Source organism: Spodoptera frugiperda, chromosome 22, assembly GCF_023101765.2.
Source record: "Spodoptera frugiperda isolate SF20-4 chromosome 22, AGI-APGP_CSIRO_Sfru_2.0, whole genome shotgun sequence".
NCBI classification, from domain to species: domain Eukaryota; kingdom Metazoa; phylum Arthropoda; class Insecta; order Lepidoptera; family Noctuidae; genus Spodoptera; species Spodoptera frugiperda.
This window is the reverse complement of record NC_064233.1, coordinates 5,838,025-5,862,174: the sequence shown is the minus strand read 5'-3', so window position 1 is coordinate 5,862,174 and position 24,150 is coordinate 5,838,025. Positions and strand designations below refer to the sequence as shown.

The 24,150-nt window shown below is 39.4% G+C and overlaps 2 protein-coding genes and 2 long non-coding RNA genes across 9 annotated transcripts; 2 read left to right on the top strand and 2 right to left on the bottom strand.

Moving 5' to 3' along the window:
- The first annotated feature begins 774 nt into the window (after positions 1-774).
- On the top strand, positions 775-3,154 carry LOC118280032 (uncharacterized). The gene is made up of 2 exons (XR_004784067.2): positions 775-2,716; positions 2,795-3,154. It is a non-coding gene; the product is annotated as an uncharacterized LOC118280032 (long non-coding RNA).
- A 5,042-nt stretch (positions 3,155-8,196) lies between these two features.
- LOC126912085 (uncharacterized) lies at positions 8,197-14,329 on the bottom strand. The gene is made up of 2 exons (XR_007706724.1): positions 10,821-14,329; positions 8,197-10,202 (listed from the first exon to the last, which is right to left on the bottom strand). It is a non-coding gene; the product is annotated as an uncharacterized LOC126912085 (long non-coding RNA).
- Positions 14,330-14,333: 4 nt separating this feature from the next.
- LOC118268519 (uncharacterized) lies at positions 14,334-20,888 on the top strand. Of its 6 annotated transcripts, none has more exons than XR_004783032.2 (3): positions 14,368-15,806; positions 16,768-16,866; positions 20,427-20,888. XR_004783032.2 is itself a non-coding variant. In XM_035599777.2 (3 exons), the coding sequence occupies exon 3, from the start codon at positions 18,849-18,851 to the stop codon at positions 20,634-20,636; it is 1,788 nt and encodes a 595-aa protein (XP_035455670.2). In that variant the 5' UTR covers positions 14,403-15,806; positions 16,768-16,866; positions 18,622-18,848; the 3' UTR covers positions 20,637-20,888. The 6 variants fall into 6 exon arrangements, 5 of the variants coding, with proteins under 5 accessions (XP_035438945.1, XP_035455671.1, XP_035455670.2 ...); XM_035599777.2 differs by having other exon boundaries at positions 14,403-15,806; positions 18,622-20,888; XM_035583052.2 differs by lacking the exon at positions 16,768-16,866 and having other exon boundaries at positions 14,334-15,806.
- A 218-nt stretch (positions 20,889-21,106) lies between these two features.
- On the bottom strand, positions 21,107-23,924 carry LOC118279997 (PI-stichotoxin-Hcr2e-like). Its single transcript, XM_035599859.2, has 3 exons — positions 23,767-23,924; positions 22,593-22,671; positions 21,107-22,218 (listed from the first exon to the last, which is right to left on the bottom strand). The coding sequence occupies exons 1-3, from the start codon at positions 23,840-23,842 to the stop codon at positions 22,089-22,091; spliced, it is 285 nt and encodes a 94-aa protein (XP_035455752.1). The 5' UTR covers positions 23,843-23,924; the 3' UTR covers positions 21,107-22,088.
- Positions 23,925-24,150: the final 226 nt, after the last annotated feature.

Genomic DNA, 24,150 nt, shown 5'->3' with positions numbered 1-24,150 from the left:
AACGTTGCCTTTTTTATTAAAAAAAAGAAACTTTTCCCCACACTAGGATTTTCTCCTGTGTCGTGGGTGCGTTTACAAACATACAAGTTCACATACACATGACACCCAGACCCCCGAAACAACAATTTGTGGATCACACAAAGAGTTGCTCCGTGCGGGAATCGAACCCGCTACCCGTTGCACGGCAGCCAGTTGCCCAGCCACCGCACCAACCGTGCAGTCTCCCACGATAGTTATTAGAAAAATATGTTTCATTAAATAAATAATGTCATTATTTGAAAATAAATATTATATTTATTGAAAATTGCGCTAGAGTGCAAGAAGACTCTCGCGCAAATCGGGAATCCGGTATCCCACCGGCATTGCAGCTGTAAGTCCCCTTTTTGAAAAGTGGCATGAGAAGCGCTACGGCGTCCTCACCGGACATGGGAATCCGGAGCTGCGGACTACCTAGCGAATTTACCGGGGCTTCGGCTCGAAAAGCAGGAGTAGGAACGGGGTGGTTTTTAGTCAGTAAGAGTCTGAAACTCCCTCAAGCACTTTTGGCGGGTTCTTGTTTCTGATTGGGCGGAAAGAATCGCCCGGGTGTCATCACTGGGAGGACCGCCCAGAGGACACGGTAGAGGATAAGGTGGCGATTTGACCGGCATGGACTGAGCACTGCGTCCTCAGGGATGTGGTTAGCAACGGTGACCTCTCGTGTCCGGCGTTGATTCAAGCCATGGTGCGGGGCGAGGGTATGTTTTTACCTAGCTAAATAGTCGGGGCTCCAGCTCGAAAAGCAGGCATAGGAACGGGGTGGTTTTTAGTCAATTAAAGTCTGACACTACACGGAAGAGTTATAGGACAATTTTCCCCGCTAAAAAAGCCATACTCGTAGCTTTCCAATATTAAGAAAAAAATTAAAAGTGCTTTGACCGAAAATAACTTTTGATGCACACATGTGATCTATGAGGACTTTGTTGTGGATCTGCCCTATTTTTTATTATTATGCCTCTCCATGGAATAGAGCAAATTAGGTGAAGTGGCATCCAACAAAATGACTAGCGGAACCAGTGTCGCCAAAGGCACACAAATGAAATGCTAATTATATCGTGTCGAATATCTTAGCCTTAGTTTGAAAATAAAAGTTTATTTTGTGTTGAAAAATGAACAGAGTGATAAAAATAAAGCAATCTCATGCTTTTTATCCCCAAAGGGGTAGGCAGTGGTGCACATTACGGCACGTAATGCCGCTATACAATGTACACCCACTTCACCATTTGTGTTATAAGTCCCATGTAATAGGGGATGAGCCTATTGCCATATACTGGACATAATTCCATACTCCGTGCTTCTACTGAGAAAATCCCAGTAATACTTTGCCCGACCCGGGAATCGAACCCGAGACCCCTTGTTCGGCAGTTGCACTTGCGACCACTCGACCAACGAGGCAATCAAACATAATAATTTTATCAAAAATATAAACAAAGAATATTATGTTTTAATTAGATAAGATATATTATGTACTGTAAACATTAATTTTTTCTTAGTTTGGTATGTTGTAGTGATAAGTTGATTAATCACTACTAGTGGTCGCCTAGTGGTTGAAATTCAACCATAAACTATATAATTTACAATACCACTTAACATACGTTCAAGGATAATTTTTATTTAACTCAAACTCAAACAAACTCTTTTCATATGAGACGTGAGAATATCATCGCAATGTCTATTGATTTTGACGTTTTGTCATATACGATCAGATACTATGCATGTGTGTGTAATGTTTTATTTATTGATTTAATGTACTTTATAAGCATTATTTTTTTTAAATATTAGCGTTCTGCACTTCTCCTACACATAAACTATAAGTGTACCAAATTTTATGCTCCTACGTCCGCGCAATTTTCGTAAAAAGATGTATAAAGTTTTTGCATCACGTATTAATATATAGATACTCACTAAAAATGCAATAACAGAGTGCTTTTCCATCGGAGATGTGCTATGCTATCCGGTTAGCTTCCACCAATCATATTCATTGGTACACTTAGCTTAGCACTGGTGCAAACGAACTCAGTTAAGCTATGTTTCTTATAATGAAAGATGTGCTATGACTACTAATGATGCATGCTATGCATACTATGGATGGCTTCCCTACTATCCATACATCGCATACTCGAGCTGCGCATCTTTCTCGCACAGCTACTTTGCGGCGGCACAGCCACATAGCACACCTTACTCGCACAGCTTAGCATCGGTGGAAACGGTTACATAGTTTCACAGCTTAGTTATTACATCTTCGTAGCATAGCTATGTACATAGGCCATCTCTGGTGGAAAAGCACCGAATTATTTATCAATGCGGATGAAATCGCGGGCAAAAGCTAGTTTTGAATAAAGCGATAACTAAATAAAGATATTGCATAAGTTTTTTGGTTCTGAGTTGTTCATACGCAGTCATTAAGCATTTAAAACGTGAGTATAAATAGCGCGAGCTGCAGTGTGCCGGCATCATTCAGTGGTGCAGTACTTACTTACCGCGCGGCAGAGTCGACGAGTCCCGCACAAGATGAAGTCGTGCACAATATTGTTCCTGCTCATTGTCGCACTCTGTGCTTGCGGTGCTTTAGGAGCACAGATTTACATTGTAGATTCGCGTTGTCGTGACATGATAGAAACATGCTTTAATATAGGTGGTCAAGGAACATGTGAAGTTGTTAGCGGTAAATTGTCATGTAAGTGTATCAAAATTATTACCTAAAAAGTTAATCTAAGCAATTTATTTTTGTACATAATAATGATTTTTATTTTAGCGACTTGTGTGCTGGCGCAAGCTGCGAGTTTGATAGAGGACAGTTATTATGGAAATGAACAATAGAACCAACTGAATCAAGCACGACTCGGAAATCGAACCAAAATTATTGAAACTCACAAATCGACTTCAAGCACTGACAAGTAGCTAATTTTACAAGTTTCAAAGTCAACTTCTTCATCGTCATCACATCGAGCACAAGCCGTCCACTGCTGAACATACGCCTCCCCCAATGGCTCGAGCGGTCGGTTGGAAGCGGCCTGCATCCAGCGGCTCCCTGCGACTGCGTCAGGTTTTAATCTTGCTTACACGCCCAGTAAACGTGTTACTGTAACGTTATCAATAAACATTAACCAGCTGCTGTTTGTGTTTTATTTATTACTCAAAGTTAAATTGAAATAGTTTGCTACCCCATTGGTTGAGAGATCACAAGCGTGACCGCTGAGTAATGCTATTTGAGTAATGTTATACAATAATGTGATACAACTCTGAAACCTTAATCAGAGTAATGACTTACAACATAAACAGCCCGTGACAGTCCACTGCTGGACTGTGGGCCTCCTTTACATTACAGTTCCGATATAAATAGGGTTCCCAACCATTTTTAGGCCAAGGACCGCTTTTACACCCTGTTGTAGGTATATACCACTGTGATTATTGATTTTGTTAGTACTGATTTTCTACAGAGTCGTGAGGCGCGTACTTGCAAAAATTGTGATTTTCGATAGTTGAAATCCAGTTTTGTCTCCTTAAGCAAAAATTTCAGTTTCTACAGTTGTGAAATTCTATATAAGATATAATTCAATTTCAGTAGCAAATACTTATATTATGTATAGTTAGCTAGCATCCAATGACTTCTCTCGCCTTGGGTGAGGCGTGAGGTCAGCGTCACACTCTTACTGACTAAGAACCACCCCGTGCCTACTCCTGCTTTTCGAGCCGGAGCCCCGGTAACCCGTTAGGCAGTCCGCAGCTCCGGAAGCCCAGGAGTGGAGTAAGTAAGTTTTATTATAAAAATACATGAACAAAAATTGTGGGTAATAAAATTACCATATTTCTTAATTGCGTAAGTATTTTTTGTAGATATAATTTACTAGTTGTTGTTAATTGTAGTGCTACGCAACGTATAGGTACCATATTGATAAGATTTATTGTAAAAGCAAAAATATTATGACAAGGGCATGGACCAAGAGACCGGCAGTCGCACTTGCAACCACTCGGCCAACGAAGCAGTCTGACTTTCTTCCATACACGGGTATGATGTGGAACTTCTAGGGTTTATTTCTAATTGTCTTGTGAACAATTGTACCGATATTTATATTTTTGCGAATTTATGCAATCCCACCCTACTTGTTTGGTCGAAATCGACCGGGTTATCTTTCGTGTTCCACTTTTTATGCGTTTATTGATAATTATTTATCACTTTTTGTTATCACAGAATGCATATTTAGCTCTTGTATAATACAAAAAAAAACGCCATATTATCGCCAGGAAATATGGGCGATTTTTTCAACAATAAAAAACTTTTAAGGCAAAATGTATGTACGCGCATAACTCCTGAACGACTTCACCAAATTGGATGAGTTTTTTAATGTATGGTAATGTAATGTTTATTGTCAGGAGAAGGTTTGTAATATAAAATATGTAAACACGATACGATCAATAGGAGCCGAACAGCGGGTGAATCCGCGCCGGAATAGCTAGTCTGAAATAAATACCTTATCTAATACCTACTTTTTTGTATTATACAAAGCTGAAGAGTTTGTTTGTTTAACGCGCTAAAATCTGGAACTACTGGTCCGATTTAGAAAAAGTCATTTTGTGTTGGATAATTCATTTATAAATATTTGTTTAAAGATACACCAACGACTTATTTACTAGATTTCACACGATACATTTTTCACCAATTTGCTATGAATTTGTCACATAGGTACCTAACGGGTTTACCGTGGCTCCAGCTTGAAAAGCAGGACTAAAAACGGTGTGTTATTTAGTCAGTAAGAGTCTGACACTCCCCTTCACCTCGCCCATGGCGAGAAAAGTCATTGCATGATTTTCCCCAAAAAAATGTCACGTGCGATTACATTTATAGTGCCTCATGTGCGTAGGTCGATAAATATTTTTTTAAACTGAACCTATACGACATTTTTACATATTACAAACATACATAACCTCACGCCTGTCTCCCATGGAGTTAGCCAGAGACCGATATTTTCACGTTGTTCACAAATTAGTGCAACGTCACACTCTTTATCCCTGAAGGGGTAGGCACGTAATGCCGCTATCCAATGTACATCCACTTTTCACAATTTGTGTTATAGGTCCCATGTAATAGGGGGTGAGTCTATTGACATATTAATATAATCTATACTGGGCACATTTCCAGACTCCTACTATTGCTGCTACTACTGACTTTCGAAAACCCGAAAAAAGCCCAGTAATACTTTGTCCGACCCGGGAATCGAAACCGAGACCTCTTTTGGCCGGACAAGAAGTCTCGGGTTCGATTCCTTGCGCACTTGCGACCACTCGTCCAACGAAGCAACAAGGCACATTGTCACTCTTTATGTATATGTCGCAGGAATATGATAAAAACAGGGATTTGGCCAAATCTCTAAGGGATTTGATCAAACCACGGAAGATGTCAAAATAACAACACGATTTTATCATTTCCCTAAACAAAATCTGGTGATTTGACAAATCCCTAAACTGATTCAGTGAAATGATAATGCTAGTGAAGTGACAAAATCGTGTTGTTATTTTGACATCTTCCGTGGTTTGATCAAATCCCTTAGAGATTTGACCAAATCCCTGTTTTTATTATATCGCTGCGACATATATACCTACATTGTGACAAACAAGATAATTTCATTTATCTATATTTATATAATAAATCTGTGGAGAGGTCAATGCTATACACTAAATATATTTAAAAATAATGATGGCAAAAATGCAATGAGTAAATATTTTGTATGTCTGTCTGTCTGTGTGTTCTATATAGAAACTAGATAGTTACTCGACGGATTTTAACAAAACTAGGTACAATTATTCTTCATACTCCTGGGCAGCTATACCTCCTTACAGTATACTTTTCATCACGCTACAATTAATAGGAGCAGAGCAGTGAAGGGAAATGTTGGGAAAACGGGAGAAGTTACTCCATTTTTAAGCTGCCATCGTGTGTGCAGCCTTAATGGTTAAAGCTACAAAGAAGTCATGTATGATGCAAATATTATACAAAATATTCCATTGTGTTACTCCCGATAACTTAACTGTCCAGAGCTTTTTGATTATATTTGCCTACTCTTACGTTTTCAACACTCTCACTCATCTCTTATTAAAAAAAATAACATTATTACCAATTCAATAAAAAAGTAACCTTATAAATCGGTATAGAAACATCAAAGTCTGCACATCATCGACTGCACGGTTGGTGCGGTGGCTGGGTAACTGGCTGTCGCGCAAGGGGAGCGGGTTCGATTCCCGCACGGAACAACTCTTTGTGTGATCCACAAATTGTTGTTTCGGGTCTGGGTGTCATGTGACTCATGTGACTCATGTGTATATGAACTTGTATGTTTGTAAACGCACTCACAACACAGGAAAAATCCTAGTGTGGGGCAACGTCATAAAAAAGAGAAAATGAAAAAAATGAGAGAAAGTTATACATAAGATGCGTTAATAAGCCATCGGGCGTGATTATTTTTGTGTCACGGAAAGAGTTACACGCTGTCTGAGTCCCGGGCACAGCTATCTATACTTTTCTGCCCGAAAGTCTGTATTCCATGCGGATGAAATCGCGGGCAAAAGCTAGTTCCGAATAAAGCGATAACTAAATAAAGATATTGCATAAGTTTTTTGGTTCTGAGTTGTTCATACGCAGTCATTAAGCATTTAAAACGTGAGTATAAATAGCGCGAGCTGCAGTGTGCCGGCATCATTCAGTGGTGCAGTACTTACTTAGGGTGCGTTGGGGTAACATCGGACGGATTTTCGAATAGTTGCAAGGCTGTTGCAAAAACTTTATTATCTCAATTTTGGTACACAGTAGATTAATGAAAAATAGTGGAAACGAATAATGATTAAACACAGTGTAATTTAAAATTTAATTTATTTATAAATACTTAATACTTTTTGCTTTGCAAGCCTATAAAATCAGGACAATTTTTTTTTTAATGTGATGACGATTTGGCCGTCATGGGGTAAGTTCGGATAGCAATTTAAAATAATTTCTAGTGCTAGGAGCACAAGGTGTATGAAAGGAACGTATCCGATCTTTCCTGTTCTTTAAAATGACATCACAAAAATTTACCTAATACAACAAATATAGATGTTCCAAATGATTCTTTTTTTTTTCGTTTAATTTGTCCGATCTTACCCCGCATACCAAATTTCAAAGAAATTGAGTTTCTCAAAGTTTAGATTTATCCACAAGCATTTTTGAAGTGGCTGCATACGTGAGTTCTTTATTATTTATTTGCTACATGGCTAATTCCAGCGCTTCTTTTGTATAAGAAGTGGCCCCCGAAGAGGTTCGGGATTATTTACGTGGCAACTGAAGATTGGAAAATCACCCCTAAGTAATTGTTTAAAATTAAATTAAAATCATGTGTAACAAAAGTTTGACAATCACTGCCCATTTTCGAATAGGGATATTTTTGCCCGATCTTTACCCGACATGGGTAACACCGGATTTCAGCCTACAGAGGTAGTAGACAAATCTGGATTAGTTTTATCATATTATCATTGCTCAAAACTTAGTATTTAGGCAAAAACATGTCAAAATAAGCTATACTTTTGCTAAAATATGCAAATAAAAATGTGGGTGAAAGACCGGATAAACAAAAATTTTATAAAATTTGCCTTTTTTCTAAAACGGCGCGGGTACACGTCTATGTTAACCGGAGCGAGTGGTGGTCCCCGCGGGGTGGGGCGGGACTTAATGACGTGCCACGCAATGTGATCAGCATTAAAAAATATTGCCAAATAAGTGAGATATTTGATTTGTACGTTCTTACCCCTCCGCCGATCTTACCCCAACGCACCTTACCGCGCGGCAGAGTGGACGAGTCCCGCACAAGATGAAGTCGTGCACAATATTGTTCCTGCTCATTGTCGCACTCTGTGCTTGCGGTGCTTTAGGAGCACAGATTTACATTGGAGATTCGCGTTGTCGTGACATTATAGAAAATTGCTTAATGAAAGGTGGTGTAGGATATTGTAGGTTTGTTGACGGTAAACCTAATAGTAAGTGTATCAAAATTATTATCTACAAAGTTAATCTAAGCAATTTATTTTGGTTTGGAACAAAAATATTTATGTACATAATATTTTTTTTTTATCGTAGTAGGCTGTGCTTTTGGGCAAACTGCGAGTAGAATACATGCAGAGTATTTTGGATACAAAAAAACAAACGATTCAGATTAAACCTGGCGTTCAGATCAAGAAATCGACCAGAAGGACTGACAAGTAGCTAATTTTACAAGTTTCAAACTCAACTTCTTCATCGTCATCACATCGATCACAAGTCGTCCACTGCTGAACATACGCCTCCCCCAATGGCTCGAGCGGTCGGTTGGAAGCGGCCTGCATCCAGCGGCTCCCTGCGACTGCGTCAGGTTTTAATCTTGCTTACACGCCCAGTAAACGTGTTACTGTAACGTTATCAATAAACATTAACCAGCTGCTGTTTGTGTTTTATTTATTACTCAAAGTTAAATTAAAATAGTTAACTACCTCATTGGTTGAGGGGTCACAGGCGTGACCGCCGAGTAATGCTATTTGAGTAATGTACGATAACATACGTGTAACTAAACAGTAATAGGGATAATAATGTAAATAGGGACGATCACGGGGTATGAAAATTAAAACTCTAATTAATCCGCCAGTTAGGTAATGAAAAAGTATTAGACACGTATTTTTTATCTATACTAATATTATAAAGCTGAAGAGTTTGTTTGTTTGATTGTTTGTTTGTTTGAACGCGCGAACTACTGGTCCAATTTGAATAATTCTTTTTGTGTTGAATAGTGCATTGATCGAGGAAGGCTATAGGCTATAAAACATCACGCTATGATCAATAGGAGCCAAGCAGGGCGGGTGGAACCGCGTGGAAGCAGCTAGTTTTGTCATATAAGATAACAATATTTAGATAAAACGAATCAAAGTTTAGGATTGGGAACTAACTACTTCACTATTCAGTATAAAACGTACTCAAAAGTGATGTTACGCGATATTTCAAATGGATATATTTTCGGAAGTATTTGTTTCCGTAAGAAAATAAAAAATACATGTCTGATATTTTAAAATAATCTACAAGACGGCCATTAAAATAAAAATTAGTCATCTACCCTATTGTACTAAGGTATTCGTGTTTAGAATACCGACGTTACCACGTAACATAATATTACGTATTACGTAGATAAATAGGCACGGGTACCTCTGTATAAGAAAAATATAAAAATACATGCGACAACAAGTATTTGGTACCAATTTTTTTTATCGTATTTTGAGCTGAAACTTTGTGTAGAGATTCTATTCAACCTGTATTCTTCAGTGCTTCTTGATGTATATGAGTAGGTGTGTGATTTTTCAAAAAACTTTAACTTTTATTTAACAAATCATTATTCTCCCGCGTTATTAAGCATCGTGGTATCCTATTATCATCCTTATTTTTATTGGATTAGTTGAGAACAGACGTTGACGTTTCAAAAGTGCCTAATTAAGGATTAATTGAAATAAATGCTTTGACTTTGAAACTTTGAAACAGTGTCACAGCTTAATTTACTGAAACCAAATTTTGTGTTTCAATCAGCAGAATTGTTAACTTTTGGTTGAGGATAATGACGTCGTTAACTTTTTGTGTTTTTTTTTTCTGGAAAATCATCCTGGTATTTTGTTACACGCTGTATAATAAGGATGGAAGGACTGTCGCGTTGAGGAAAAGGCGGCAGGGATCAGATCAAACCATTTTTCGTTTTTTTTTTTTATAGTAAAACCTGGTAAACGAGCAGGCGGATCACCTGATGCTTAGCAATTGCCGCCATGGATCCCCGAAATACCAGAGGCATTACATGTGCGTTGCCGGCCTCTTGGGCCGTTCAATTTAAGTTGTTGGGGATTCGGAAATTGGGAAGATTGGGAATGGGGGTATTTGAGTCTAAAACGTCACTTACACAACGAAACAAAACGCAAGCGTTGTTTCACGTCGGTTTTCTGTGAGGCCGTGGTATCACTTCGGTCGAGCCGGCCCATTCGTGCCGAAGCTTGGCTGTCCCACAATTAATAACGGATGCATTATCCGTGGTATAAGTGACTTAGCTGCACCGTTGACGCGGTGGCTGGGCAACCGGCTGCCACGCAACGGGTAGCGGGTTCAATTCCCGCACGGAGCAACCTCTTTGTGTGATCTGCAAATTGTTGTTTCGGGTTTAGGTATCATGTGTACATTTTTACAGAGTGTCAGTTGTCGATTCGTATCGTTTGCTACAGGGCTGCAGTCCGAAGGGCAGAATTGGTGCCTAAAGATAAGCAGAGTATCCTAAATGCGGCTAAAACTGATTGGCCCAGCAAACTTCGTACCGCCTCAAACATTTATTTTTCCCTGGACTTTCACAAATAAGTTAAGATCAAAATTTCTCAAAACAGTCCAATCTTTCTCGAGTTTTAGTTACACTAACGAACAGTATAGTTACAATATAGTACACAATATAGTTTTTTTTTATTATTTAACTTAAATATTACATCTATCTTTATACGCACACCTAATATGATAAATGCAGTATAGAATTAAAAAAAAAAACAATAATCTGGAATATAATATAGAGATAGTATGCATAAATATAGGTGACATTCGGGTCAAAATAACATACGAGATTAAATAAAAAAAGGTTATGAACTATGACGCAGTATCGCGGTAGTAAAATTAATCTTAATACTGTTTCAAGTACATACCTAATTACAACTGTCATGTTTTAAGAATGTGGTGACACTTTGACAATTGACAGATGACAGAAGTCATGACTTACGTTTGATGGGTCGACGTTTGGCTGCTATCACGCCTGATGGTAAGTGATGATGCGGCCAACGATGGAGCACGTCTGCCGATAAGCAACCTATTCACTCGGGCTTTGAAGACACCCAGGTTATACACATCAGGAAACACAGACTTCGGCAAAGAATTCCACTCCCTAGCAGTTCGCATTAGGAAGTTTGAAGCGAAGCGCTTATTGATTTTTAATTCACCCAACAAGGTATCTCTTTCTCTCTTATTCTCATTACGGACACACTCCACGGATGATGCACATCCTCTAGATCAAAATTTGGACTAAGTACTCTTTTTTTTTCATTAAAACGTCAAAATTGTTGAGTGACATTGTTCTATGGTTGATAGAAGGTTTGTGATGCCGAGTTTTCAAAGGCTCGAATTGCAGTGCACATTTGATTTGCAGTCCTATTGCAGTCGTGTCAACTGCATTGAAACTGCCTTTGAACTGCAATTTGCAGTTGGATTGCAGTTGGATTGCAGTCCTACTGTTTAGAGCCAAAAGATGGATGCGTTGGTGTGAAACTCAGTCTACGATATGTCCAGCATCTTCCCACAGCAAGAAATATCTAGGGTATCTATCAAATTCAATGACACACGGGTGCTTTTAGAACTACACTTTTAAGAAAGAGTGTTATGGTGCGTTTACATTAGGTCGGTCGTAGGTCGGTCACCGAAGGCGGCGGCCGCATTCGGTTTAACAGAAACCGAATTAATTCGGTCCAACCGAATACGGCCAAACCGAATACGGCCAAACGAATACCTGTTTATATTATGTAGTTGGCAACCGAATACGGCCTGCAGACGAATACGGTCTAACCGACTAATGTAAATGCGCCATTATTTGTATGACGCCACTTGTTCATTATAAGTTACTAATAACGTCAAGGAACTAGGTACAACTAACAAAATCAATTTTGACAGAGTAACGATGAAGTTTCTTCCTCGTTCTTTTCCATTCGAAGCTACCTACACTTTGGTTCGATCATCTAGCTTCACTGACAGACTGACGGATAATTCAATTGGCCACACTTATAGTTTTGTTTATACGGAATAATATTGTAAATTTAATAAATTAAAGATAGTTTAACTAAAATAGAATCTACTATCTAGTAGGTATTAATTAGGCTCAAGCTAAGCATTTGAAAAATGCGACATAAATATTTTATATAAGCGCCATCTCTGTAAATTATAAAGAATTATTTGCATAGTGTCTCTTACCAACAGTTGTCAGTTACAAAGCTTTTAGTAGTTCGAATGTAATTCAATAGATGTCACTATGTTTTTGAAGACTGGGAGAAAGGCGAAACTAAATAAAATTAATCTTAATTAATACTGTTTTAAGTACCTAATTATAACTGCCATGTTTTAGTTATGTAGTATAATGGTTGGTATAGGTTGTATATTTGGTAATTTATCATCAGCCCTACCTTTCAAGCGGGTAAATATTGTAAGAGTCAACTAAGAAACTCCATATTAGGTGGAAACTGCAATCTCTAACCTATTTACCAAGCGTGGAGATTATGGTTGTAAATTTGTAATGATTGTAACGTCACGTCTTTTATCCCCGAAGGGGTAGGCAGAGCACATTAAGGCACGTAATGCCACAATGCAATGTACACCCACTTTTCACCATTTGTGTTACAAGTCCCATGTAATAGGGGATGAGCCTATTGTCATACACTAACCATATTTCCAGACTCCGTGCTACTACTGAGAAAATTTCGAAAAACGCAAAAAAGCCCAGTAATACTTTGCCCGACCCGGGAATTAAACCCGAGACCCTTTGTCCGGCAATCGCAATTGCGACCACTCCACCAACGATCGGTGTTAAAGTAAGCTTCCACAGGCCCGCATCGTACGCAATCCGTATGACGTCATCAGTACGCATCGCATGTAGGCATTGCTGATGATACGGTCCGTACGATGCGGATCAGTGGACGCAGTTGTATGAATTTCTATACAAGACAAACTAAAATCCGTTGCGTGCGATGCGTACGATGCGAATCAGTGGACGCAGTTGTAAGAGTTTCTATACAAGACAAACTAAAATCCGTTGCGCGCGACGCGTGCAATGCATACGATGCGGGCCTGTGGACGCTTACATTTCAAAGTCAAAGTCAAAAGTCAAAATCATTTATTTCAAATAGACCAGGAAGGCACTTTTGAACGTCAAAGCAAATATAATAATATTAATAACGTCTGTCTGTCGGTCAGTCCTCTAGTGAAGCTATTTGCTCGTTCCAAAGTGTAGATTCCTATGGAGAAGAACGAGCAAGAAACTCCATAGGTTACTCTTTTTCAATCAGATTTACAATACAATTCTTCGATTACTTCAGCTATGTGAGAACAATGTAAAACTAATATACAGTCAAAGTGACAGAAAAAGAGAATAACCTAGAGGACAATAAAAATTAATGCAGTCCGGAGTAGAGAATACAATCCCGAGCATGTTTTTCAATCCCGGGATTACGGGATTTTAAATGTGTAATCCCGGGATCCCGGGGCTATCCCGGGATTAGACTTTGTGGTTTCTAATTGGGCTCAAATGAAAACAGAACTTGAGTTATTTAAAAAAATGATTTTAATATCGTTGCACAATATAAATCACATCACAACACAATACAGTACGAAACGAAAATTGACAAAACAATCAAAATACTTTTGCAAGAAATTTAAAAGACAACACAAAAAAACTAATTAGAATTTCGAAAATACAATCGCAGGAATATCAAAGCATCCAACGTTTCACTTCCAAGCCTGCTTCGTAGTTTATTGCCAATATAAGCAGCAGCTGAAAACGCTCGCTCAGGTTCTACGCTGGTTGGAGGAATAGACATTAGATATTTATTTGCTATTTCTAAGTGATATCCACGAGTTCCTCCATTTTCGAACAGGCTCATTTCACGTCTAACGGTCTAATACTATTTGCCAACCCTGATTCATTTTGTATTTGTACTTTAGGATCTGGGGAATTCATACTCTTATCAATTTCCAGCTGTAACTTTTCCTTTAATGTCAATCCTAAAAATCCCGAGATTAGCCAAGTACAGTCCCGGGATTTTCGGGACAAGAAAACGGCCGGGATCCCGGGATCCCGAGATTCGGGATCCCGGGATTGTATTCTCTAGTCCGGAGCTGACCAGTCCCAGTTGACAGCGCCCGTTCACGAACATGACACGTACACCAGCACCGCCCAACTCAACCATGTTGCAGGGAATCGAGCGATCCAATGCCCGTGCCACCGCCAATGAGACCTTTGAGTGAGCATGACAACTCCAAGCTGACATAAATGCATTCTACTAGTCTAATTTGATTTCAGTTAATTACAGGGCTCTCACATTTACAATAATTGTATAAAGTACAGAATACATCGAAATAACATGGTTATATTACTACGTTTTATTAGTTATCCTGTGGAGCCGGACCAGCTTGCCTCCAAGCATTTTTATCTTCTATATAATCATTTACTTTGTAGTATGCTTGTCTACTGTTGGAACATCACTACGCCCGGGCGACCGCGGGCGGGAGCTGCGGGCGCGCGGGGGGCGCTCGATCAGCTGGCGCGCGCGCCGGCCGTCTCACACAAGCACTGCGTCATCGTCCACCGTACCGAGCGCGCGCTTACTTCATATTTCTAATTGTTAATTCGGTCATTCCTAAGTTGTACTTTATATACAGTCCACTATTATAATTGTTAGCTACGAAGTTACTGGAGTTTGTTCTACCACCACCCGTAGGATATACCACCATTCCAATCTATGGTCCTTCGATCTATCGAAAGAAGAAGTAACGGCCAGTTCCAGCTACGTGGGAGTGACAAGCGGATTTTCAAATTTGAAAAAAAACGGCCGTTGGAAAAAAAACTGGTGATCAAGAGGTCTTCTCGCCCTTCGTGCGTGCCTGGTTCCAGTTTACGGTCATCATCATCGCCGCCTTTCGGGAAGAAACGAACTTGTTGGAGCGAATACAGTTCTTCAGTGGTCTTCATAGCTGGGTCATCGCAACATAGCAGCCGAGCAGAGCCCAAGAACATCGCAAGCAAGAAGACGTTTGGTTTGGAATCGCAGACAAAGGATTTCGTGAGATCTTTCCATATTCTTATTAACATCATATTTCATGCTAACATCATCTACATTCCTAGTAGTGTTCAGATAGTGTGTTAGATCATAGAATCATACATAAGAACCTAGTTAATTTATTGTAGTAGCTTAGTAGTTGCATGATTAGTCGCATAGTTTTGTTTTGTTTTTTCTCGTTTACCTACTTATAATCATTTAGTTAGTTTCATCAGTACCTACCCCTCATCATCATAAAATCATTGTACCTATAGAGTAGCTTTTCCATAAATATAGATTAAGTATATTAATTCATGCTTATTTCTTATTTCCAGCATTTACAATATAGCTACGCACTAAAGTGACCGTTATTTTCGATTGCCGTGAATTTAATTCAGCTTTCAAACGCCTGACGGTTTTTATTAGCAACCCACATTCAAACAGCTGTTTGCCTTTTCTATTGCTTATAGGCGCATTTACATTGAAATAGTTTGCATCTTTTTTCCAATACTTCAGCATTTCTTTGCTATTCTGTTTTCTGTACCTTTATTCTTCCTTAGTGCTTAAGGCTTCTCTCCTATTTAGCCATGGCTGAAGAAATAAAAATGAAAGAGCTTACCAAAAAACGCGCCTCAATAAAATCACAGCTTACTCAGTTCACAACCTTCTTAAATATCATTAAGTCTTGTGACCAACTCAGTGAGGAACAGCTAGTGGAGTTGGAGATTAGAATTGACAAAATGGTTACAATATATGCCACCTATGATCATTTACAGGGTCAATTGGAGTACTTGTCGGCAAAGCCAGACGAGCAATTCACTGAACGGGAGCTATTTGAGGCCAACTACTACAAGCAACTGGCATCTGCTCGTGCCCTTCTGACACAGCACCGCACTCAACTCGCGAATAAGGTAAGCTCCAATGATCTTTCTGTGGTTGCTAGACGTAGTAATGTTAGGTTACCTAAAATTAATTTACCTCACTTTAGCGGCGGCTATAAGGATTGGCTGGAGTTTAAGGATATTTATGTCTCGTTAATTCATGAGGATAATACAATTGATAACATAAATAAATTCCATTATTTGCGTTCGTCACTTAGCGGCACTGCATCGCTTGTAATTAAAAGTCTAGATTTTAGAGGAGACAATTACAGTACTGCTTGGCAACTATTGTGTGAGAGGTTCGATAACAAGCAAATGTTAATAGACAAGCACATTCAGGCTTTGTTCAGCGTGGAAACTCTTCAAAAAGAGGGTAGTCAGGGTTTACGACAACTGGTTGATATAACTAATAAAAATTTGCGTTCACTGGCAACACTGGGATTAAAAGTTCAACATTGGGATGATATTATTATTTATTTGATGGCCTCAAAATTGGACCCAGTTACAGGCAGAGAATGGGGAGAGCATAAAAACTCTCTAACAGAGTTGCCATCTTTAGAAACTTTTATTAAATTTATTTCTAACCGTTGCAATTTTTTAGAGACTATTGAGGAAACAAACCGTTTAAAACAAAACACAGAACATACGCATGGTAAGGCGAAGAGCTTCTCTGTGTTGACAAGTAAGGCTAAATTTAATATTTCATGTCCTCTTTGTAGAAAAGATCACTACATATTTAGTTGCGAACAGTTTAAAGCGCTTCCAGTCGCAGCACGCCTATCTAAAGCGAAGGAATTTAAACTTTGTTTAAATTGTTTACGCCCAGGCCACTTGGAGGCTGCTTGTCCACTTGGTCACTGCAAGTACTGTAAAACTAGGCATAATACTATGTTGCATTCACATGATAATGATTCTGGTACCTTTAAAGAACATATAACTTTGGCTGGTACTAAGCATGAAAATTCATCTAGTCATGTATTGCTTTCCACAGCGTTGGTAAGAGTCACGGACCATTTCGGGACGCCGCACAGTGCCAGAGTCTTACTTGACAATGGGAGCACGGCAAACTTCATTACCAAGGATCTTTGTGGTATGCTACATTTACCTATTCGTAGTGTAAGCTCACATGTGGCAGGAATAAACAGTCAAGTCTCGACCATCACACAGACTTGTACTTTGCATCTACAATCTTGCGATGAATCTTATAACGTCGACGTTGATTGTTTTGTCTTGCCCAACATAACGACTCACATACCTCAAACATATATAGACTTAACTGACTTACAGCTACCGGCTGGCATAAGCCTAGCTGACCCAACCTTTAACATACCGTCCTCCATCGACATATTGGTGGGGGCGGACATATTTTGGAACGTGATTGGTCGTAATCGCATACAGTTAGGCAGACATATGCCGACACTCTTCGAGACCAAGCTCGGGTGGCTCATATCTGGTGCCATTCCGCAAGCAAACACCAATCACTCCGTGTGTATGGTTACACACGACATACATACGTCACATATAGATAACCCTACAGATTTAACAAGATTCTGGGAACTCGACTCTATTTCACCGAAGTTTAACTTCACGTCAGAGGAGCGAGCATGTGAACAGAATTTCAACAAAACTACAAAGCGTAATGCTGATGGTCGTTTCGTAGTCACTATTCCGTTAAAGGAATCACCTGAAGCGTTAGGTAGCTCTTATGAAATGGCTAAACGTCGGTTCCTTTCGTTAGAGCGTAGACTCGACAGAGACCCAATACTTAAAGGTCGCTACATAGAGTTCATGCAAGAGTATGAAGCATTGGGTCATATGAGCGAAATGTCTCAGCCTTCTTCATGCCCTTCTTACTTTCTCCCGCATCATGGCGTAGTCCGAGAGTCCAGTACAACGACCAAGCTACGAGTTGTCTTTGACGCATCAGCCGTCACAACTTCTGGTAAGTCGTTTAACGACATTCAAGCCATAGGGCCTCGGGTTCAGGATGACTTATTATCCATCTTATTAAGGTTTCGTCAGCATCAGTACGTTGTTTCATCAGACATCGAAAAGTTCTTTCGACAAATCGAGGTTGACAGGTCACAACGGTCACTACAGCAAATATTATGGCGTTCTGATCCATCATTGCCTCTTAAAACATATTCCTTAAACACCGTCACTTACGGTACAGCATCTGCTCCATATATTAGTACACGATGTCTGTCTCAATTGGCAAAGGAGGCAACGTGCACACGTACACAACACTCAATACAACACGACTTTTACGTGGATGATTACTTGTCAGGGGGCGACTCTATAGAGAGCACTATAGCTCTATGTAGAGACGTCACCAGTACACTTAAATCGGCACAACTTAATCTACGGAAGTGGCAAGCTAACAACGCACAAATCTTACAGGCAATAACTACAAGCACACATAGTCACACATCCACACCATCCACGTCCACACAAACACATTCAGACACACATAATACAGTAAGCTTAAGTATTGATGAACCAAGTAAAACTCTAGGTGTAAATTGGAATTATCAGACCGATTCACTTACATTCTCCATTCACATACCTGAGCACACTAATATTACAATCACAAAACGACACATTCTATCCACAATCGCGCAAATATTCGATCCTTTAGGAATCATTACACCATGCATCATAGAAGCAAAGATAGTGCTGCAGAGGTTGTGGATGGATAAGTGTTCATGGGATGATGAAGTTAACATAGATATTAAAAAACAATGGTTAAAATTCATACAAACATTACCACAACTTAATCACCTAAGTATACCACGTTGGGTAATATGCAGTAATTCAACATCAATTGAAATACATATCTTTACAGATGCATCAGAAAAGGCATACGGAGCTTGCATATACATTCGTTCTGTGGCTTGTGATGGCCGCATTCATACACATCTTCTCACATCTAAGAGTAAGGTCGCACCAATAAAGTCGACCACAATACCAAGGTTAGAACTTTGTGGTGCCTTGCTGGGCACTCGTTTGTGCACAAAGGTACTAGAATCATTAACACTTAAACCTGATCAGTGTATATTCTGGTGTGATTCTATGATTGTCTTGGGTTGGCTGTCTGCGTCACCTGCCACACTTAAACCGTTTGTCAGGCATCGAGTTTCGGAGATGCGGGAAGGTTTTGGTGACTATACTTGGCGCTATGTGCCCACCAAAGACAACCCGGCTGATCTCGTCTCTCGTGGACTGAGTGCGGAACTTATAAGTCAATCTTCTATGTGGTGGTCAGGTCCTACCTTCTTGCAAACAGAGTCAGCTCTTTGGCCTTCCATGCCTAACACAGATGTAAACATAGTACTACCTGAACTTGTAAAATCACACAATAATATCAATTCATTACATATCAGTAATCTTAATTCTAATAACCTATTTCTAATCTTAATTAATAATTCATCTAACTATTCACAATTAAAACGACAATTAGCATACATATTTAGATTTATAAACCGTTGTAGAAGGGTACATAATCATAGCCCGACTCTTACTAATTCGGAGTTAGATTTCAGTGCTAACTTTATAATCAAAACAGTTCAAAAAGAGATGTTTCCTGAAGAGTATGAGATGCTTTCATCTGGTAAAGATTTACCTACTAAAAATCGCCTTAAGAAATTGACACCTTTTATCGAGGCCGGTATTATTAGAGTTGGAGGAAGGCTAGACAACTCTTGTTATGATTACAATGTCAGACACCCTATCATTATTTGCAGCAAACATCACTTTACTAAACTTATTTTTAACACTTTTCACTTACGCCTATTTCACGCTGGTCCCCAGTTACTCTTAGCCGCTGTGAGACATGAATATTGGCCTTTAGGTGGGAGGAACCTTGCCAAATCTACAGTGCATAAGTGTGTAAAATGTCAAAGATTTAGTGGCAAAACAGTTCAGCCTATCATGGGTAACTTGCCTAAGGAACGAGTTCAACTAGAGTTTCCCTTTCTAGAAACTGGCACAGACTATGCTGGGCCCATCCTTCTAGCCGACCGCAAAGGTAGAGGGTGCAGGTTAATTAAATCTTATATATGTGTTTTTGTTTGCCTAGCCACACGGGCGGTTCATCTGGAGCTTGTCTCCGACTTAACCAAACATGCATTTATTGCAGCACTGAACAGGTTTATTGCTCGTCGCGGTAAACCAAAAACCATCTTTTCTGACAATGGTACAACTTTTATTGGCACCTGTAATGAATTAGCCGACATACTTAAGCAGGACTTTTCTTCAGTCATGGCGAATACAGGTATCAACTTTTCATTTATTCCAGCGTACACCCCTCACTTCGGTGGGCTATGGGAGTCCGCCGTTAAATCAGTTAAGCATCATTTAAGGCGTATCTTAGGCTTAGCACATCTCACTTACGAAGAGATGTCAACTTGTTTGATTCAGGTCGAAGCAATACTGAACTCTCGTCCCCTTACTCCTCTCTCCACTGATCCTTCTGACCTATACCCTTTAACTCCTGCTCATTTCCTTATTGGGAGGTCTCTCACATCCTTGCCGCATCCTGATCTCGTCCATCAGAACATCTCCAGCCTTAAACGCTTTCAGCGCATAGAACACTTGAAGCAACAGTTTTGGAATAGATTCTCTAATGAGTATATTTTTTACCTCCAACAGAGAACGAAATGGACTGACTCCGACGGGGTTCTTGAGGAAGGAGCCATGGTGGTACTCAAGGAGCAACAGACTCCACCATTGATGTGGCCACTCGGTCGTATCGTACGGCTGATACCTGGGAGAGACGGCATAAGCCGAGTAGCGGACGTGAAGACGAAGAGAGGCATAGTCAGACGCGCTTATAACACCATATGTCCTCTTCCAGTTTAATCCTTGAAGATCTTCTATCTTCAACGCCGGGAGCATGTTGGAACATCACTACGCCCGGGCGACCGCGGGCGGGAGCTGCGGGCGCGCGGGGGGCGCTCGATCAGCTGGCGCGCGCGCCGGCCGTCTCACACAAGCACTGCGTCATCGTCCACCGTACCGAGCGCGCGCTTACTTCATATTTCTAATTGTTAATTCGGTCATTCCTAAGTTGTACTTTATATACAGTCCACTATTATAATTGTTAGCTACGAAGTTACTGGAGTTTGTTCTACCACCACCCGTAGGATATACCACCATTCCAATCTACTACATAACGTTTTTTAATACATAGTTTAAATTTTGATTCATTCAGATTCTGTATTTCCATTGGAACTCTATTATAACATTTAACACAGAATCCCATAAATGACTTATTTATTTTTGACAATCTTTTTAGTACCGATAGGATAATAAAATAAAAAATACAGAAGTATTAGATGCATTCACTTTAATTTCATTAAAAGAACAATAAAATGTTAAAAAAAGATGCTCTTATGAGTCTATAACGTTAACAATTTAATTTTATATGAATGAAAGAATTTACAATATACTAACTCCATAGTATGCCAATAGGGATGATGACGGGGTATGAAAATTAATCAGACTTTAAAAAAAATATATGGGTCCACACTGACATCGTACTCTTTCAAACACAAAAATAATTTCTCAAATCGGTCTATAACTGCCGGAGATATCGACTAAACTACATAAAAAAAAAAATACGGTCGGTTTTTTGAAGTCGGTTAAAATGTATTTAGTCCGTCAGTTAGGTAATGAAAAAAAATATTAGACACGTAGGTATTTTTTATTTTGTCATATAAGATAACAATACTTAGATGAAACGAATCAAAGTTTAGGAGTGGGAGCACATACGTCATTTCAAGGTATAAAACGCATCTAGACATTACGTTTCAAATTTCTACGGATAAAACGTACTAAAAAACTGACGTCACGCGATATTTCAATTCAATATATCTTCGAAAGTATTGTTTCCGTGAGAAAATAAAAAATACGTGTCTAATGTTTTAAAATAATCTACAAGACGGACATTAAAATAAAAATTAGTCAGCTAAATTAATTATTATATTTTATTTTAAGCCATGCTAGTGGCTCATATTGATGGCGATTGTCGCGGAATGCTGCTCATGAATATGAGCCTCAAGCATGGCTTGAAACTACTCGAGTTCCTCGTCAAACAGTTACGTGAGTAAGACGATAACATATAATAATTAATTTAGATGACTAATTTTTCTTTTAATGTCCGTCTTGTAGATTACTTTAAAACATTAGACACGTATTTTTTTTTATTTTCTCACGGACACAAAAGTAAGTTAAGTGGTCTTACGAAAGTTATAATAAAATTAGTCATCTATTCTATTGTCTTGGTCTATTGGTATCCTCAGCGTTTTATGATCAGCCAATACAAGCTTGTCTGCAGGCGTTATAAGTTCTGAAATTGTTTGCGTTACCTCCACAGCCACTATACAGGAAGGGAATACAGCTTCTTGTGAGATTATTGAATCCATATCTAATGGTGATGGGTCTGAAAAGAAAAATGATCGAATTGACAATCTCACACTGCACATTACGGCACGTAATGCCGCTATACAATGTACACCCACTTTTCACCATAAAATTTGTGTTATAAGTTCCATGTAATAGGGAGTGAGTCTAATGCCAAATATTTGGCATCACAGTACCTACAGATAAAACTTCTTTTATCTGTTTTGTGCTGGGCACAATTCTAGACTCCGTGCTACTACTGAAACTTTTTTGAAAAACCGAAAAAGCCCAGTAATACTTTGCCCGACCCAGGAATCGAATCCGAGACCCCTAGTGCGATAGTCGCATTTGCGACCACTCGACCAACGAGGCAGTTAGAGAAAATAATTACAGGATAAGTTTAAATTAACGCACCCTATAGTAGCAGTTGTGTTGTTTTCTTCGCCCACATCACATCCCCCAAACGAAGTTTCCATTGAGCATGCTGTATTATCTGCAAAAAAAAAGGAAAACATTTTATCAAAGCCAACATTTTATCAAGTGTGGGAGAGCCATGCTTCGGCACGAATGGGCCGGCTCGACCGGAGTGATACCATCGGCCTCACAGAAAACCGACTTGAAACAACGCTTGCGTTGTGTGAGTGAGGTTACCGGAGGCCCAATTCCCCCCTTCCCAATCTTCCCCATCCCCATTCCCGAACAACAGCCCTTAAATTCCTAACTCCCAAAAAGCCGGTAACGCACTTGTAAAGCCTCTGGTGTTTCAAGTGTCCATGGGTGGCGGCGATTGCTTACCATCAGGTAATACGTCTGCTCGATTACAGGCATGTCCCATAAAAAGTCAAAATCATTGAACGTCAAAGCAAATATAATAATATTAATAACGTCTGTCTGTCTGTCGGTCAGTCCTATAGTGAAGCTATTTGCTCGTTTCAAAGTGTAAATTCCTATGGAGAAGAACGAGCAAGAAACTCCATAGGTTACTCTTTTTCAATCAGATGCACAATACAATTCTTGGTTACATTGTTTCGATTACTTCAACTATGTGAGAACAATGTAAAACTAATGTAACTATCTGTTCAAAACCATTCGATTATAGCATCAATTTTCATTAGCATAAGCCATACTTCTGCACGAGTGAGCCGGTTCGACCAGAGTGATACCAAGGCCTTACAGAAGATCGGCGTGACACAGAGCTTGCTGTGTGAGTGAGGTTACCGAAGACCCAACCCCTTACCCCCAAATGTCCCTAACACCTCTTACTCAAAAAGTCATCATACCTAAATTACAAAATTAATTCTACAAATGGCACCCACGAAAAATACCTATGGGTGCCCAATGTGGAACATCATCGGTGCCATTAGCTTGGGTGCCATTTAAACGGGTGCCTTGATGTGGAATACCTCCTGTGGACGACCTAGTAGGTTACCGGGACCTTGACTCGAAGCAGGAGTAGGAACTGGGTGGTCTTTAGTCAGTAAGAGTCTGACACTCCCTCTCGCCTCGCCCAAAGCGGGAGAAGTCATTGGATTGTAGTAGATTGATCTGTCAGTTTGTTTCTTAAAAAGAAATATGAAAAGTAACTCACTAGTTGCTTGTTGCATGCTGAGCCCCACAAACGCAATGAAAGCGAAGAAAAATAACAGGTTTATTTTGAATGCCATTTTCAATGATACTGAAATTGAAGTTATGTTAAATTTCAGACTATAATATGTACTATTTACTTTCCAAATATTCGTCTCGTTATATAGGAAACCTGAACTGCTATATTTATTTATCTTTAATGTGTGTTTAATTATTATGTATCTTTATGTGGAGTTAGTTTCATGAGCGATACTAGTTACGGAGTTACAGAGACATACTCTGTGATAAAAAATAGGAATAATAATAAATTAAACCATTTATTCTTTAGAAGGATATTGTTAATAGGATGGTGGACTGCCTCGTTGGCCGAGTGGTTGCAAGTGCGACT

Coding starts and splice junctions, on each gene's coding strand:
- LOC118268519 (XM_035599775.2), top strand. CDS start 16,869: ATGCTACATTTACCTATTCGTAGTGTAAGCTCACATGTGGCAGGAATA.
- LOC118279997 (XM_035599859.2), bottom strand. CDS start 23,842: ATGGCATTCAAAATAAACCTGTTATTTTTCTTCGCTTTCATTGCGTTT. Junction 22,672..23,766: donor CAGCATGCAACAAGCAACTA/GTGAGTTACTTT, acceptor TTTTTTTTGCAG/ATAATACAGCATGCTCAATG. Junction 22,219..22,592: donor AACACAACTGCTACTATAGG/GTGCGTTAATTT, acceptor TTTTCTTTTCAG/ACCCATCACCATTAGATATG.